The sequence below is a fragment of the Lepidochelys kempii genome, chromosome 1, assembly GCF_965140265.1.
Source record: "Lepidochelys kempii isolate rLepKem1 chromosome 1, rLepKem1.hap2, whole genome shotgun sequence".
Taxonomy (NCBI): domain Eukaryota; kingdom Metazoa; phylum Chordata; order Testudines; family Cheloniidae; genus Lepidochelys; species Lepidochelys kempii.
Window position 1 is genome coordinate 9,097,554 of NC_133256.1, and position 16,821 is coordinate 9,114,374.

The 16,821-nt window shown below is 43.7% G+C and overlaps 1 protein-coding gene across 2 annotated transcripts in view; it reads right to left on the minus strand.

The window, feature by feature from the left end:
• Positions 1–15,311, minus strand: part of LOC140899613 (disintegrin and metalloproteinase domain-containing protein 29-like) — a 56,566-nt gene extending 41,255 nt beyond the window's left edge. For both annotated transcript variants that reach the window (XM_073315539.1, XM_073315458.1), the window contains exons 1-2: positions 15,138–15,311; positions 7,376–7,453 (exon numbers count right to left, since the gene is read on the minus strand). In XM_073315539.1, coding sequence (XP_073171640.1) covers positions 7,376–7,453; positions 15,138–15,269 — 210 coding nt within the window. In that variant the 5' untranslated portion in view covers positions 15,270–15,311. The remainder of the gene's footprint in view (positions 1–7,375; positions 7,454–15,137) is intronic.
• Positions 15,312–16,821: the final 1,510 nt, after the last annotated feature.

Below are 16,821 nucleotides of genomic sequence, written 5' to 3' on the forward strand. Positions count from 1 at the left end.
GTGGAGGCTATGGAACTTGGGGAGGAGGGCGGTTAGTTACAGAGGGGCAGCAGTGGCAGTCTGTGCTCCAGCTGCCTTTGCTGCAGCTCAACCATACACTGGAGCATTCTGGTTTGGTCCTGCAGCAGCCTCAGCATTGAATCCTGCCTCCTCTCATCACGCTGCCGCCACATTTGAGCTTCAGCCCTGTCTTCAGCCCGCCACTTACTCTCTTCAGCCCTCCACCTCTCCTCCCGGTCATTTTGTGCTTTCCTGCACTCTGACATTATTTGCCTCCACGCATTCGTCTGTGCTCTGTCAGTGTGGAAGGACAGCATGAGCTCGGAGAACATTTCATCGCGAGTGCGTTTTTTTTTCTTTCTAAGCTTCACTAGCCTCTGGGAAGGAGAAGATCCTGTGATCATTGAAACACATGCAGCTGGTGGAGAAAAAAAAAGGGACAGCGGTATTTAAAAAGACACATTTTATAAAACAGTCGCTACAGTCTTTCAGGGTAAACCTTGCTGTTAACATTACATACATAGCACATGTGCTTTCGTTACAAGGTCGCATTTTGCCTCCTCCCACCGCGTGACTACCCCCTCAACCTTCCCCCCTCCCTGTGGCTAACAGCGGGGAACATTTCTGTTCAGCCACAGGCAAACAGCCCAGCAGGAATGGACTATACTGAGTGTCCCTGAAGAAAAGCACCCTATTTCAACCAGGTGACCATGAATTATATCTCACTCTCCTGAGGATAACACAGAGAGAGAAAGAACGGATTTTGGTTGAATGCCAGCAAACATACACTGCAATGCTTTGTTCTACAGTGATTCCCGAGTATGTGTTACTGGCCTGGAGTGATAAAGTGTCCTACCATGAAGGACGAAATAAGGCTGCCCTCCCCAGAAACCTTTTGGAAAGGCTTTAGGACTACATCTAGGAGAACCGCAAATGCCAGGGCAAAGTAATCCTTTCACATGCTTGCTTTTAAACCATGTATAGCATTTTAAAAGGTACACTCACCAGAGGTCCCTTCTCCGCCTGCTGGGTCCAGGAGGCAGCCTTGGGTGGGTTCGGGGGGTACTGGCTCCAGGTCTAGGGTGAGAAACAGTTCCTGGCTGTCGGGAAAACCGGTTTCTCCGCTTGCTTACTGTGAGCTATCTACAACCTCCTCCTCCTCCTCATCTTCTTCGTCCCCAAAACCTGCTTCCGTATTGCCTCCATCTCCATTGAAGGAGTCAAACAACACGGCTGGGGTAGTGGCGGCTGAACCCCCTAAAATGGCATGCAGCTCATCATAGAAGCGGCATGTTTGGGGCTCTGACCCAGAGCGGCTGTTCGCCTCTCTGGTTTTCTGGTAGGCTTGCCTCAGCTCCTTCAGTTTCACGCGGCACTGCTTCGGGTCCCTGTTATGGCCTCTGTCCTTCATGCCCTGGGAGATTTTCACAAAGGTTTTGGCATTTCGAAAACTGGAACGGAGTTCTGATAGCACGGATTCCTCTCCCCAAACAGCGATCAGATCCCGTACCTCCCGTTCGGTCCATGCTGGAGCTCTTTTGCGATTCTGGGACTCCATCATGGTCACCTGTGCTGATGAGCTCTGCATGGTCACCTGCAGCTTGCCACGCTGGCCAAACAGGAAATGAGATTCAAAAGTTCGCGGTTCTTTTCCTGTCTACCTGGCCAGTGCATCTGAGTTGAGAGTGCTGTCCAGAGCGGTCAGAATGGAGCACTCTGGGATAGCTCCCGGAGGCCAATACCATCGAATTGTGTCCACAGTACCCCAAATTTGAGCTGGGAACGTCGATTTAAGCGCTAATCCACTTGTCAGGGGTGGAGTAAGGAAATCGATTTTAAGAGCCCTTTAAGTCAAAATAAAGGGCTTCACTGTGTGGACGGGTGCAGGTTTAAATCGATTTAACGTTGCTAAATTCGACCTAAAGTCCTAGTGTAGACCAGGGCTAAGACAGTTTAGCTAAGACTAGGACACATACATCCTGGGCTTCTTGTCCAGCTTCCCATTTGTGTGCGTGTTTGATTTAAATAATAATTGCATCTGTGGTCTGCACAGATCACCTTACAGACGGGCATCTGACTGCTAGATACCAACTCCTGAGAATGTCAGTTGCTCAGGCTGAACATTGTCTAGCTGGTAGGAGGGTAAGTTTATGGACTGACTCTCTCATGTTGCTTTTTAACGAGATTCGCAGTTCCATTAGTAGCTACTACAGGAGCTCTCCTTATCTCAAGCAGTACAGACCTGGATTTTCGGAGCCCAAGGATCAGGGCTCTAGCTCTTGCTCCCCAAGTCGTATAGCTGTGTCTGGGAGGAACCCTGTCTAGTCTGTACCATGCCGGGACTTCGGACAATTTATCAGGAACCCCAGTGACTCCACTGCCATGGAGCTGATGATATTTAAAACTTTCCTGCAGTGTTACACATAGATATTGCATGTCACTTGGAATTTGAGGACAAGTTAAGTCTTCCCGTTTCTCAATGTCAGTCATTGCAAAAGGATTTGAAATAACGATGTAAATCTCTTCCTGATTCCTCACATTAATTGTGGTGGATAAGCTAAACTATTACCTACAGTCAATAGCCTTTTGTCCTGCCTAGCAAATTACTCCTTTAGTTAGCATGGGATAGATTCAGTCTTACCGAGGAGAGTGCTGTCAGATGTTTGGCTGGGTGCGTGTTCTCCCATGTGTTCTCCCGTGTGCTGTCCCAGCTCTGCGCAGACAGCTGGCACAGCAAACATCAAGCGAACCACCCAATAAATCTACAGACTTGTCTCAGCGAAGGCACTTGGTTAAGTTTATTGCAGACGACGCACAGTGATAATGACGCAGCTCAATGGTTACAGGTACACTAACACATGTATGCTTGTGACAATGGACCGGCTCAGGTAGTGGCGGGACTTTCCACTAGCTCCTAGGCCAGACAAAGACACTCCCTCTGAGATACATCTTTATACACCAATAAAAACAAGTTATGTATCACGCTTAATGTATCAGAGTGCCACCCATTGCCTTGTACCTGCAGGTTAGATCAAAACATCTATATTTATTATGCTGTCATCCTGACCTTATGTCAAGGTTCCCTCCCCACTCTGAACTCTAGGGTACAGATGTGGGGACCCGCATGAAAGACCCCCTAAGCTTATTTCTACCAGCTTAGGTTAAAAACTTCCCCAAGGCACAAATCCTTCCTTGTCCTTGGATGAGTACTGCTGCCACCACCAAGTGAGTTAGACAAAAATTCAGGAAAAGGACCACTTGGAGTTCCTGTTTCCCTAAAATATCCCCCCAAGCCCCTTCATGCCCTTTCCTGGGGAGGCTTGAGAATAATTTACCAACCAAATAGGTAAACCAGATTCTTAAAAAACAGAATTTTATTATAAAGAAAAAAAAGGTAACGGAAGCACCTCCATAAAATCAGGATGGAAGGTAACTTTACAGGGTAGACAGATTCAAAACAAAGAGGATTCCCCTCTAGGTAAAACTTTAAAGTTACAAAAAAAAAAAAAACAGGGATAAACCTCCCTCTTAGCACAGGGAAAATTTACAAGCTAAAAACAAAAGATAATCTACCATGCCTTGCCTTATTTACATATTCTTTTTGCAATATTGAGACTCATTTTAGGATGATTTTAGGATAAGTAGTTTTCTGACCTGATGCTTCTCTGCTTCCCCAGAGAACACACAATGCAGAGCACAAACAAAGCCTCCCCCCCAGATTTGAAAGTATCTTCTTTCCCCATTGATCCTTTTGGTCAGGTGTCAACCAGGTTATTTGAGCTTCTTAACCCCTTACAGGTAAGGAGGAATTCTAGGCTACCCTTAGCTATATGTTTATGACGCCTTATCCTTAAGATGGGTCAACATGTTCCTGTTATCTTTGGGGAATGTGTTTTTCAGGGTGTTCTTGTACCACCCTTCTGGAATGTGCTTGTGTCATAAATATAAAGGGAAGGGTAAACACCTTTAAAATCCCTCCTGGCCAGAGGAAAAACCCTTTCACCTGTAAAGGGTTAAGAAGCTAGGATAACCTCGCTGGCACCTGACCACAATGACCAATGAGGAGACAAGATACTTTCAAAGCTGGAGGGGGGGAGAAAGACAAAGGGTCTGTGTCTGTCTGGGTGATGCTTTTGCTGGGAACAGAAAAGGAGTCTTAGAATTTAGTAAGTAATCTAGCTAGATATGCGTTAGATTGTGATTTCTTTAAATGGCTGAGAAAATAAGCTGTGCTGAATGGAATGGATATTCCTGTTTTTGTGTCTTTTTGTAACTTAAGGTTTTGCCTAGAGGGATGCTCTATGTTTTGAATCTAATTACCCTGTAAGGTATTTACCATCCTGATTTTACAGAGGTGATTCTTTTTTACTTTTTCTTCTATTAAAATTCTTCTTTTAAGAAACTGAATGCTTTTTTCATTGTTCTTAAGATCCAAGGGTTTGGGTCTGTGGTCGCCTATGCAAATTGGTGAGGATTTTTATCAAACCTTCCCCAGGAAGGGGGTGCAAGGTTTCAGTGAGGATTTTGTGGGGAAAGACGTTTCCAAACGGGTTCTTTCCTAATAAAATAAACCCAGTTAGACGTTTAGTGGTGGCAGCAAAAGTCCAAGGGAAAAAGGTAAAATAGTTTGTACCTTGGAGAAGTTTTAACCTAAGCTAGTAAAAGTAAGCTTAGGAGGTTTTCATGCAGGTCCCCACAGCTGTACCCTAGAGTTCAGAGTGGGGAAGGAACCTTGACAGATTGCATAAGTGTTTTGTGCCTAGCACCTCTTAGGAATATGTGTTTTTACAATAGCAACCCTATGCTTGCCACATTCTGTGAGCAGGGCCTGCCTCTTGCTCACAACTTAACTTTGCTTCTACTTGAGGCCTCAGGCCTCATATCAGGCCTCTGATGCATGGGCTTATGTTTCAGGCCCTCTTCCTACTACAGAGAGGAAGTTTTTTTCTGAGGTTTCCCATTGTGCTGACACTCTGGAGCCTTTCAGTCTCTTCACTAAGTAAGTGACAGAACAATGGCTGTTTGTCATAGGACTGCTGTAAAATACAGGGTTTGTAAATATTCCTAGGAAGTTCATCTATAAATGCCTAAGTTCACAGGACTCAAGTTCTATCATTTTCTTGTTGAAGAAGGGATGAAAACTGGGGAGAAAACAAAAGACAATATAGAAGAGGAGAAATGGTTGTATGGGGATGAGAAGCCTACTGAGAAGGAATAAAATTAATCAAGTATTTTGCACCATTCATCTAAGGAGCTCAAAGGACTTTGAGTCTCATGCCCTTCTGTGAGGAATATGGGTAATACTGTATCTATCAGTAAACCAAGGAATCCCAGGTAACGATGATGGTCAAAAATGTTTTATCACCACCTTCTGCTGGCTTGGAGATGACGACCTTTGCTATTAAATGAAGACCTCACCTCAGTTTGTGGCTGAGCAAAGTGAAGTGGCCCTACACACAGCACTTCTCTTCCTTCCTCTGTGTGTGTGTGTGCGCGCATGCGGGCACAGCCTCTCCAAAGTCTGCTCCATGGTTGTTGTTGGGGGAGGAAGAAACAAGCTGTCTGTCCATCCCTTCCATCCCAGGGGAGAAAAAGATCATTGGGGGGCCGGGGGAGAACGAGGAGACACACACCAAACCCCTGCCACAGGGGTTGGGAGCAGGGAAGGCAGAGCATAGAGGGTAATACAGAGCCCCTGGTATGAGGGAAGGGGCAGGGTGGTTGCAGGGAGTTCCTGAAATAAAGGTGGATTGGAAGGTGGAGCAAGGAGCTTATAGGGAGAAACAGAAGATGTGAACTGGTGGATTCTCTCCTGTACCAGGGAGTTTGGCAGATAATCATTAATGTACTTATACTTAAAAAGGCATATATAGTATTTAGTTTCCCCCCCATCCCCATCTGTGTTTTGTCATCTTCTCTTAACCATTTCTGGAGCTGTTTTCCCCTATGTACTTGTAGGAATATAGACCTGGTAAACTATGATTTTAAACTAAGTTTGGATGTTAGTGCAAGTGATAAGCCTAAAACATGTAACCAAAAAGAGTAAGAAATAGTGTTTGTGTTAAATTTATACAGATCCTTGAAATACCAGCATTATCTTATGTAAGGTTTAGGTCAGATGCAGTAAATAATTCTTTAAAAATTAAGAAAACATAGTTAATTGGGTACCAGGTGCAGTAAATAATTGATTGTATATACTTCTTTATTATAAAGACCTGCTTAATCCAGTAGCTGGGAGAAATACAGTAAAATAAGATAAGAAGAAAACCTGGAAGAGACGGGGTCCAGCCATTAAACTTGTCTCAACCAGTCCAAAGGTCAGAGTTCAGCCATAAACTGACTCAGACTTTAGCTAAGGGTCTGATAACCAGCAATGACATCACTTGATTATAATGTTATAAAAGGCAAAACGTTAGGGGTTCCTTTGTCACAGTTTTTTCTTATTCCTCTGCAGTCATGCCAAGATAGAAAGGTTTATCCCAAGCTTGATCCTATTGTGCATATTTGCACAATGCTTATAATTTTATTGTCACTAAAATATAATATGCTGGTATTTGTATTTTGAATATAATCAACACCAAGTGGCCTTTAGACTAATAAAGGAATACTTATGTGCACTTATGATATACTTATGATATACTTATCATGGTGAACCTTAGTAAATGTATTAGGAAAATTATTTCCAACAGCACTGCTTCAGCATTCCAGTCTTTTAGAGTGTCACCACACCTTTCTCTCCCTCCTTGGAATGATCTCGGTCATACTTATATAGGTCCAGAACACTCCCATACCCATTAGCCTCTGAGGGGGACTTCTTAATTGGAGTCTGTTACTTGTTCCCCCCACCCCACTATGTAGCAGTTCACTCTCTAACAGACGGATGCAAGACTGTGCAAGCAATGAACTTGGCCTACAGAAACAATGAAGTGTGCAACCCTCTAAATCCTATCCTTGTTTGCTCCAAGATGCATTAGTGTAATGTGCTTCATGTAGGCCTATTCTTGAAGGCCCCAGAAAACCTTTTTCTTGTGCTATGAGAATAAAACACCTGAATTTCCTGTTCTGCACTACCTCCCCAGTTGACTGTAAGTGCAACATATAGAAATAAATGTTATTAGCAATAAAATCCAAAATGGCATGAGATCTGGCTATTTTGCAGCTCTGACTGTATCATGTGTCATATGTGGCTTTTCATCAAATGATGTATAGTTGATAAGATTCTGCCTTTAAAATAGTTTAATTACTGCTTTTCAAGATCTGGTCTGACTAAAATAATCTTAAGTCTAATGTGAAGCATCACTGCTAAGAGACTAAGTTCAGTGTTCTACATATTATACTTTGAAATTCAGAGAATGTTAAAATCTTTACTACTTACCCCTCTGTTATTGCATTTTGTGTAATTACAATCGTAATCCAGAGTTTTTATATTGACACATGTCCTGTTTATACATATCTGTAAAAGTTCAGAAATAAATATACATTAGATAATAGAATGGCACTAGGAAAGCCTAGATTCTGACTGGTGATTCAATGTGGAAACCACACTATAGGTCAAAAAGAAAGGTTAATGGTAAATAACTTTTCAGATTTTCTTAGCACAGTGTGATCTTGGCACCACAGTCAAAACCCTCTAGAAAATAGGAAGCATTAAGGTCATGCATGTGCTCATTTGCAGAACAGAGTTACCTCCACTTCTTCAGAATCCATATCAGAGACTCTGAAGAAGTGGCAAGGGTGGAACTATGTGGGCATTCTACTCAAAGAGTCAGTTTCTGGCAAATAGAACTTCTCCTTTAAGTATTTTTAGTGTAAAGCCTTGCACTACTGCTTTCTTGAAACAGGCATCAGCTGCCAAGTTAAGAGAGTAATGCTGGATGAATATATCAATTGAGTTAAGGAGCAGCCATACATGGTAACAGCTAAAAGTCATCCACAGCCTCTTGACTACTGCAACATCCTTTTTTCTAGGGTGTCCCCATTGCTCCCCATCGATTCAAAAATATCATCCTAGCTCAAATATCATTTCTGACCATATAACCCTCCTCCTTCTCCTCTGTATTCCTTTACTGGCTCATCCTTTATTCATTGCATTGCATTTAAAATTCCTTACCTTCACCTGTTACCCTGTCACCTGGTCAGATTTAATCATTTTTGGCCAGTATTTCCAGCATTACTTGATAGAAAACTAGTCTGTCATTTTATATCCTATGCCTTTTGAAGAATTAAGGAAAATTCCTGCTGGGGAGATTTCCAATGAGCAGCTGCTCAAGACAGCATCTAGAGTATCAAATGGACATTTATGATTATGATTTATGCTTTATAAATAGGACCCTACCAAATTCATGATCCACTTTGGTCAATTTCAGAGTCATAAAAGTTTTAAAATAGTAAATTTCATGATTTCAGCTATTTAAATATGAAATTTCATGTTTTTGTAATTATAGGGGTCCTGACCCAAAAAAGGAGTTGGCGGGGAGGAGTTTGCAAGGTTATTGTAGTGGTGGTTGTTTTACTGCTATCCTTACTTCTGCAGGCAGCTGTGCTGCCTTCAGAGCTGGATGGCCAGAGAGTAGCGGCTGCTGGCCTTGAGCCCATCTGTCAAGGCAGAGTTGCTGCCAGCAGCAGTGCAGAAGTAAGGATGGCACAGTATTGTATTGCCATCCTTACTTCTGCGCTGCTGCCTGAAGAGCTGGGCCCTCAGTCAGCAGTCACAGCTCTCTGGCCTCACAGCTCTGAAGGCAGTGCAGAAGTAAGGATCCTCCCTAAAATAACCTTGTGACCCCCCCTGCAACTTCCTTTTGGGTCAGGTCCCCCAATTTGAGAAGCTCTGGTCTCTCCCATGAAATTGGTATAGTATAGGGTAAAAGCACACAAAAGACCAGATTTCACGGTCCGTGACACATTTTTCATGGCTGTTAATTTGGTAGGGCCCTATTTATAAATGGATGCATAGTTGAAAATCATATAGGGAGGAGAGAGTAAAGAGCTGAGTAACAACTGGATCAGATGGGACATCAACCTGAAATTCCTAGGATGATGGTGGTAAACTGAAATGAGAGGAAAAAGGGTGGATCCGGCATCAAAATACAGATTTTATTTGATGCTGTTGGGGAGAAAAGTTACCAGTTCAGAAGTTAAAGACACTGTGCAGAAGGAGAGGTCACTCGCTTTGTGCGGTAACTGTGCCTTTGATTGGAGATATTCGGTAGCAGTACCCATTTGGCCCACTCATGCACTCCAGACTTCTTCGTGCCCTGTACTGAGGATATACAGAGCTGTGCTAGTGAACTTCCCTCAGTTCCTTTTCTACCATGAAGTCCAACAAGATGAAACTCTGAAGCAAAGGTGAAGGAAGGAGGAGAATGGAGCATCCATAGGGAAACACATCTGAAAGAACTGCAGTTACTGCACAAGGTAGTAACCGCTCCTTTCAGAAGTGTGCCTGAGGATGCTTGAATTTACAGATTCCTGAGCACTATCCCTGGAAAGAGCTTTGGATTGGAGTCCAACACTGAGGACACAACTTAGTTGCCAATCGCAGCATGTGATCTGGCTGTGTGAATCAAGGCATAGTGTTGGCTGGTGCTCTACAAATTTCAGCCACTAGAACATTGTTCAAGAGTGCTAGAGAAGTAGACTGGGATCTTGTAGAATGGGCTAATACCTCAGAAGAGATCCACCTTGAGAGTCTTTGAACAGACACTGTGGATTCCCTGAATCTGTCTGTAAATGAAACAAAACAGATTGGGAGTCTTTCAAAAGGGTTCAGTTTTGTCCAGACAAAAGGCTAATGCCCTTCTGACATCCAAAGTGTAGAGAAACAATTTCCTCCCTGGTCTGGTGTGATTTCAGGAAAGGAGACTGGAAACTGAATAATCTGGTTAATATAGAATTCAGAAAATACATTTGGGAGAAACTTGGGATATGGTTGTCATGAACCTTTCTTCCTGAAGAATACTGTACTGGGAGGGACTGCAATTAAAGCCCCCCTGTGACCGGGTTCCCTCTCTGCTCATGGCACCTCCTGCTCGTCGCTCTGGAGATTAGCTCAGTCTCTCAGTTGCATCCTCTTCAGTGGTCTCTCCACACGTCTTCTCTCCTTATGTGGCCTCTCTCGCTCTCGGTGCTGCTGCTTCAGGTCCATGGCTTGGTACTCCATCCAGGTTACTAAGTCCTTCCCCTTCTGGGGAAAAATCACAATCTTTATGGATGAGCTGTCTGGCAGGCATCTTCAGTGCTCCAAACCACTACCCAGTGTCCGGTAGGGGTACCCAAGTCCACCCTCTATACCCTATAGCATGCAGCCTAGACCTGTACTGGCTGTGACCTTGCTGCTGTTTCCCTGAGCTTTTTCCTACCTAACTGGCTCCCCGCCTCTGGGTTTGCCATCTTCCCTCCTCTCAGGAAGTCTGTGCAGCTTGCCAGCCTGCAGCCACAAACACTTCTCTCTTTCCAGGGGGTGACTGCCCTTCCCTAGCTGCCATGCCCCTCTCTAGCCAGCTACTTGGCTTTCTAGAAGCCCCACCTCTCCTGTCCAAGTGAGCCTGTTCCTCATCAATTAACTCTTGCTTGTAGCCTAGTTAGTAGCTTAGGCCCATCTGGTCCCACCCAGCTCTTGCTTGGCCATTGTGGGGTGCATGTCCCATAACACCCTTAGTTCCCCAACTCTTCATGCAGAAGTGATACCACCTTTCACGGCCAGGTGAAGATGGGGAGAGGTGGCCAATGTCTCATGGCCCTCAGAGACTGAGTACAAGCTCCTGAAACCAGAGTGCCTAAACTGGAGGAGTTAAGGGAGACAGTAGTACACAGATGAGACTTTCTGGGACACTGTCGAGTGATCCCAGCTCCAGTCTGACAGCCTCTGTGCTGCTGAGGAGGAAGAAAGTCTTGGGGAAGGAGAACATCAAACTGGAGCAGAGGGAAATGATCCCATAGTTGGGACCCTCCTTTCATATCATGGTATCCTCTAGCACTGAGGATACCTCTTGGGAGGGAATCTCAGTTATTAGGAAGAGACAGGTAATAATAATGGGGGATTCAATCATTAGAAACAGATAGTTGGCTTTGTGATGACTGGGAGAACCATATGGTGAATTGCCCACCTGGGTGTGAAGACTGGATTTCTCGAGACATCTAGACAGACTTATGTATAGAGCTGGGGAGGAGCTGGTGGTCCTGGTACATTTAAGTATTAATAACATATGGAAATGAGGAAAGAGGGCCTGGAGGCCACATTTAGGATGCTAGGTATGAGACTGAAGTCCAGGATCTCCATGGTAGCATTCTCTGAAATGCTTCCAGTTCCACATGCAGGGTCAGTTACACAGGCAGAATGGAAGGGTGTCAATACATGGATGACAGGTTTCAGAGTAACAGCCGCATTAGTCTGTATATGCAAAAAGAAAAGGAGGACTTGTGGCACCTTAGAGACGAACAAATTTATTTGAGCATAAGCTTTCGTGAGCTACAGCTCCCTTCATCGGATGTATGCAGATGATGGTATAGGGAGCAGGGGTTTAGGTTTATTAGGAACTAGGGAATCTTTGGGGAAAGGGAGGCCTATCCAGAAAAGATGGGCGCCATCTAAACCAAAACTGATCTGAATTGCTGGCATTTAAAATTATCAAGGTGTTAGAGGAGCTTTTAAACTAGGGACTGGGGGTAAAGCCGACAGGTTCAGAGGAGCACACAGTACAGACAAAGACATCCCATAATTGAGGATCTATTAATGGGGATTCTCTACATCCTAGTGAAGAGGAGATGATGGATGTTGATAAAGTACAGGTAGGTGTAATAGGAAGACAGCCTGAGATCATAAGCCCTGATATTAGAGGCCTGGTATGAGGCTCACAGAATCTGGCAAGAACAGGGCTGATATTGCAGAAATACACATTCCTAAGAAGTGGTAGTCACAGAGTAAATACGCAAACACACCCCGATATCAAGTGGTACCAGAACATCCCTATATGAAGGATGATACAAAAACACTCCCCAAGTAGAACAGGAACATACTGACCCCTCCTAAAAGATAAGGTCAGGATGACAGTACTGAATAGAGATGTTTTGATCAAACCAACATGTACAAGGCAATGAGTGAGAACTAGTCACATCAGGGGGCAGTAACTATGTCAGAGGGGCAGTATTAATTTGTTTGTATCGGGTATAAAGATGTATCTCAGAGTGAGTATCTTTGTCTGGCCTAGGGAGGAATGGAAAGTCCCTCAGTTCACTGAGCTGGTCCATTTTTATGGGTGTGTGTATATATATATATATATAGGTCCAGTAGAGTCTGCAGGATACTAGTACCATGCTTTGTCAACAATAAACCTGGCTGGGTGCCTTCATTCCTTAACGGATCTTGTGATCATTGGGCAGTTTGCTTGAGTTCTGCTATGCCAGCTGTCTGCACAGGGCTGGGACAGCACACAGAGGGAACACGCACACAGCCAAGCATGTATCAACATCTAACAGTAGGAACTGAAGTGAAACAGTCAGATGAAAAAAGTCCCATTCAATTACATCACATAAACAACTAAAAAATGACAAATTTAAAAAAAGTGCTTGTATACAAATGCTAGAAATCCAAATACTAAGATGGGTGAACTTGAGTGCCTAGTATTAAATGAGGATATTGATATAATAGGCATCACAGAAACTTGGTAGAATGGCAGCAATCAATGTTTGAATAATAAGAGTACAGTGGTAAAAATATACTACCAACCACCTGACCAGGATGGTGATGGTGAAATGCTCCTAGAAATTGAGGCTATAAAAAATAGAAAATTTTGTAGTAATGGAGGATTTGAACTATCCCCACATTGACTGGGAGCTTGTCACTTCAGGACATGATGCAGAGAGAAACTTTCTGGACCCCATTAATGACTGCTTCCTGGAGCAGCTAGTCCCAGAACCCATGAGGGGAGAGGCAATTCTTGATTTAGTCTTAAGTGGCGCACAGCATCTGGTCCAAGAGGTTAATACAGTTGAAATGTTTGGTAATAGTGAGCATAATGTAATTAAATTTAACATCCTGATGGGGGGAGAGGAACCAAAAGAAACCCACCACTGTGTTTCTTAACTTCAAAAAGGGGAAGTACACAAAAATGAGGAAGCTAGTTAAATGGAAATTAAAAGGAACAGTCACAAGAGTGAAATGTCTGCAAGCTTCAAGGAAACTTTCTAAAAACAATATAATAGAGGCTCCAATTAAATGCATACCCCAAATTAAAAAAAAGTAGTAAGGATAAAAAATGCCACCATGACTAAAACTAGGAGAGTAAAAAAGTTGGTTAGAGGCTAAAAGGCATCATTTAAAAATTGGAAGTCAAATCTTGCTGAGTACAATAGAGAAGAGCATAAGCTCTAGCACGACAAGTGTAAAAATATAATTAGGTAGGCCAGAAAAGAATTTGAAGAATAACTAGCAAAAGACTGAAAAACTATATAGCAAAAAAAAAAGGTACATCAGAAGCAAGAAGCCTGCCAAACAGTCAGTGGAGCCACTGGATGATCGAATTGCTAAAAGAATACTCAAGGAAGATAAGGCCATTGCGGAGAAGCTAAATGAATTCTTTGCACCTGTCTTCATTGCAATATATACTCCCTTTTCCAGATCATTTATGAATATGTTGAACAGCACTGGTCCCAGTACAGCTCTCTGGGGAACATTGCAGAATGGAGACAGTTAAGTAGCAAACTGACAATTTCTTCTTACCCTTGTTTCCTGTCTTTTAACTAGTTACTGATCCATGAGAGATTTTTCCCTGTTACCCCATGACTCCTTACTTTGCTTAAGTGCCTTTGGTGAGGTACCTTGTCAAAGGCTTACTGAAAGTCCAAATACAATATATCCACTGTATCCTTGTCCATATGTTTGTTGACCTCAAATAATTCTAATAGATTGGTGAGGCATGATTTCCCTTTACAAAAGGGGTGTTGACTCTTCCCCACAAAATTATGTTAATCTCTGTGTCTGATAATTCTGTTCTTTACTATAGTTTCAACCAGTTTGCCTGGTACTGAAGTTAGGCTTACCTTATTCGGAGGGCAGGAGGGATATCAGGGCTGTGGCAGGGGATTGGATGATCACGGGGTGGGGGGGGGCTCAGGGGTGCAGGTTTCAGGCAGCACTTACGCAAGCAGCTCCCGGAAGCACATCCCCCCTCTGGCTCAGAGGCGCAGCCAGGCAGCTCTGCACACCGCCCCGGCCGCAGGCACCACCTGTACAGCTCCCATTGGCCAGGAACTGTGGCAAATGGGAGCTGTGGGGATGGCGCCTGCTGACGAGGCGGTGCGCAGAGCCACTTCGCCATGCCTCTGTGTTCTACAGAGGAGCCGGGAGGGTGAGGGTTTGAGCCGGAGGGAGGTCATGCTGGTTGCTTCCTGGGAGACGTGCGGAGCAGAGCAAGCCCTCGACCCCACTCCCCAGCTGGAGTGCCAAAGCGGGGCAAACTCCGACCCTGCTCACCGGTGGGAGCTGGGGGCCTGATTAAATGGTTTGATGGGCCGGATGTGGCCCACGGGCCATAGTTTGCCTGCCCCTGAAATAGACCCTAGATGTTTTAACCACTATTTTAACACTTGAGGATTTTGTATCTAGATTTGTAGTTCAAACCCAGATAGATACCCAGGCGGAGAAGGCTTAATTCAAGTCTAACTATACTCAGACCATGTTGCAAGATCAACTTTTTTGTAAAAACATTCTTCCTGAACGGTATTGTCTTTTTAGTCATGCTCTGGTATATACTGAGCAAATGAAGATGGATTTAGATAGTTTAGCAACTTCAGGAGGGAAGAAGACATCTAGGGACAGATTTGTAAAGGTATTTAGGCCCTGAGGTGGAATTTTCAAAAGCGCAGAGAACCTCAGGACTGTGACACTGGCCCCTACTTACCATTTCTCCATCCACCCACAAAAGGGAATAGAACATCTCCTGATCCTTGTAAAGAGAGTTAAGTTGGTCTTCTTCAGCTGCTTGTGGGTGAGAACAGGCTGTCCTTACAGGGATCGCTAAGGTTTTTCAAGTAAAAGAAGGGAAGGAAATCTGGAGTGGGGAAGAGATGTTCAAGGCCTTCCTCTCCATTTAATCTCTGTTCCACCCTATTCACAAATCTAACTATACTTACTACAGTACCTTGTTATCACCACATGCTGTGCCATCTCCCACTGAGCCAACATCCACTGTGTCTCTCCCAGCATGAAATTCTGTACCCCAACACAAGATATCATCAACTGGGGTTTGAACTATGGACCCAAGACTTTTCATATGAGGTATTTTTTTCACATTAACACACTGCAGTCTTCCACACAAGACATCACTGAAAGAAAAAAAAACCAAAGTTGCTTAAAAATTTATACAAGATTTAAATATCTCTGTGGGATATTTGTGGTATGTCTTACTATGGAAGAAGACAAGTCTCTCCCATAAATCTTTTCCGACACCCATTCTCTGTGTGACTTGTTAACCCCACTAATGTTCCAGCACAAATACGGATCATTCTGAACTGAACACAGCCCTTCGTGGCAAACAGGAGCTCAATGTTGCAGCAGCAAGGTGGAGAGGTGACAGCACAGCAGTGTGAAAGGCTGCTTCTGCAGTACTCCTGGCCTGATGCCGAGGAATAAAGAATTGAGTTTGTGTCCTGAATTTTGATTCTATACTGTAAGTCTACTGTTCTATCAGCAGCCCTACTACCCTCCTCTGTAAAGTGCTCTGGTATGTACAGGTGAAAACGAGTAGTTTTCTCATTTCTATTGGAATTCTCACTGGCTCTATCATTGTTGTCCTGTTTCAAATCTGAGGGATCAAATCACTGTGGTAGGAAACAATATAATGCAGTGTGAAAAAAGGCTAATATCATTCTGTGGTGTATTAACAAGAGTTGTATTTAAGACATGGGGTTAATTCTTCCGCTTGACTTGGTGAGGCCTTGCCTAGAGTATGTGTCCAGTTTTGGAAGTCATACTTTAAAAAAAGAGACAAATTGAAGAGTCCTGAGGACAAAAATAAAAATGATAAAAGGTTTTTAAAAAGCTGACTTATGCTGATAGGTTAAAGTAGGGTATGAGAAGAGTGCTGAGAAGAGAAGAACAGCTCCCAAACAAGATACATACATTTGCAATAACTGCCAAAGATCATGGAAATCTATGATAGGCCTATTCAGTCACGTGAGCCGTTGCAAACCACCTATATCATAGACTGCAATTCCCACTGTCTCTCGCAAACTAAAAGATAACAAAATGAAAGAAGACTGGGGGTGGGGTGGGTGGGGGACCTGAAAAAAGTCTTCCAAAATGTTAAGGGCTGTTATAAATAGGACAGTGATCCACTGTTCTCCTTGTCCACTGAAGGCAAGACAAGTAGTAAAGGGCTTACTCTGCAGCAAGGGAGATTAAGGTTAGCTATTACAAAAAACAAACTATAAGGATAGTTAAGCACTGGAACAAGCTTCCAAGGAAGGTTGTAGATTCCCTGTCATTGAAGGCCTTTAAGAACAAGTTACACAAACACCTTTCAGGGATGGTCTAGGTTTACTTGGCCCGGCGTCAACATGAGTGTGTAGACTAGTTGACCTCTCAAGGTCTGTTCCAGCCCTACGTTTCTATGATTCTATGTGATCTTTTTGGACTATGTGGCCAGCTGGGGAATCAGAGTTGAAGGGTGTGGTCAGAGGAAGCAGAAGAAAGGAAGGAGTTTGAAGAGTCTTTCAAAAAATAAAGCCTACAGTCTTGGACAGCAGCCAACTTCTGGAATCCTGACTCTGCTTGCTACAAACCAGCACTTCAGCCCTTTCTGCTTCTCATAGTTCAGAGAAAGT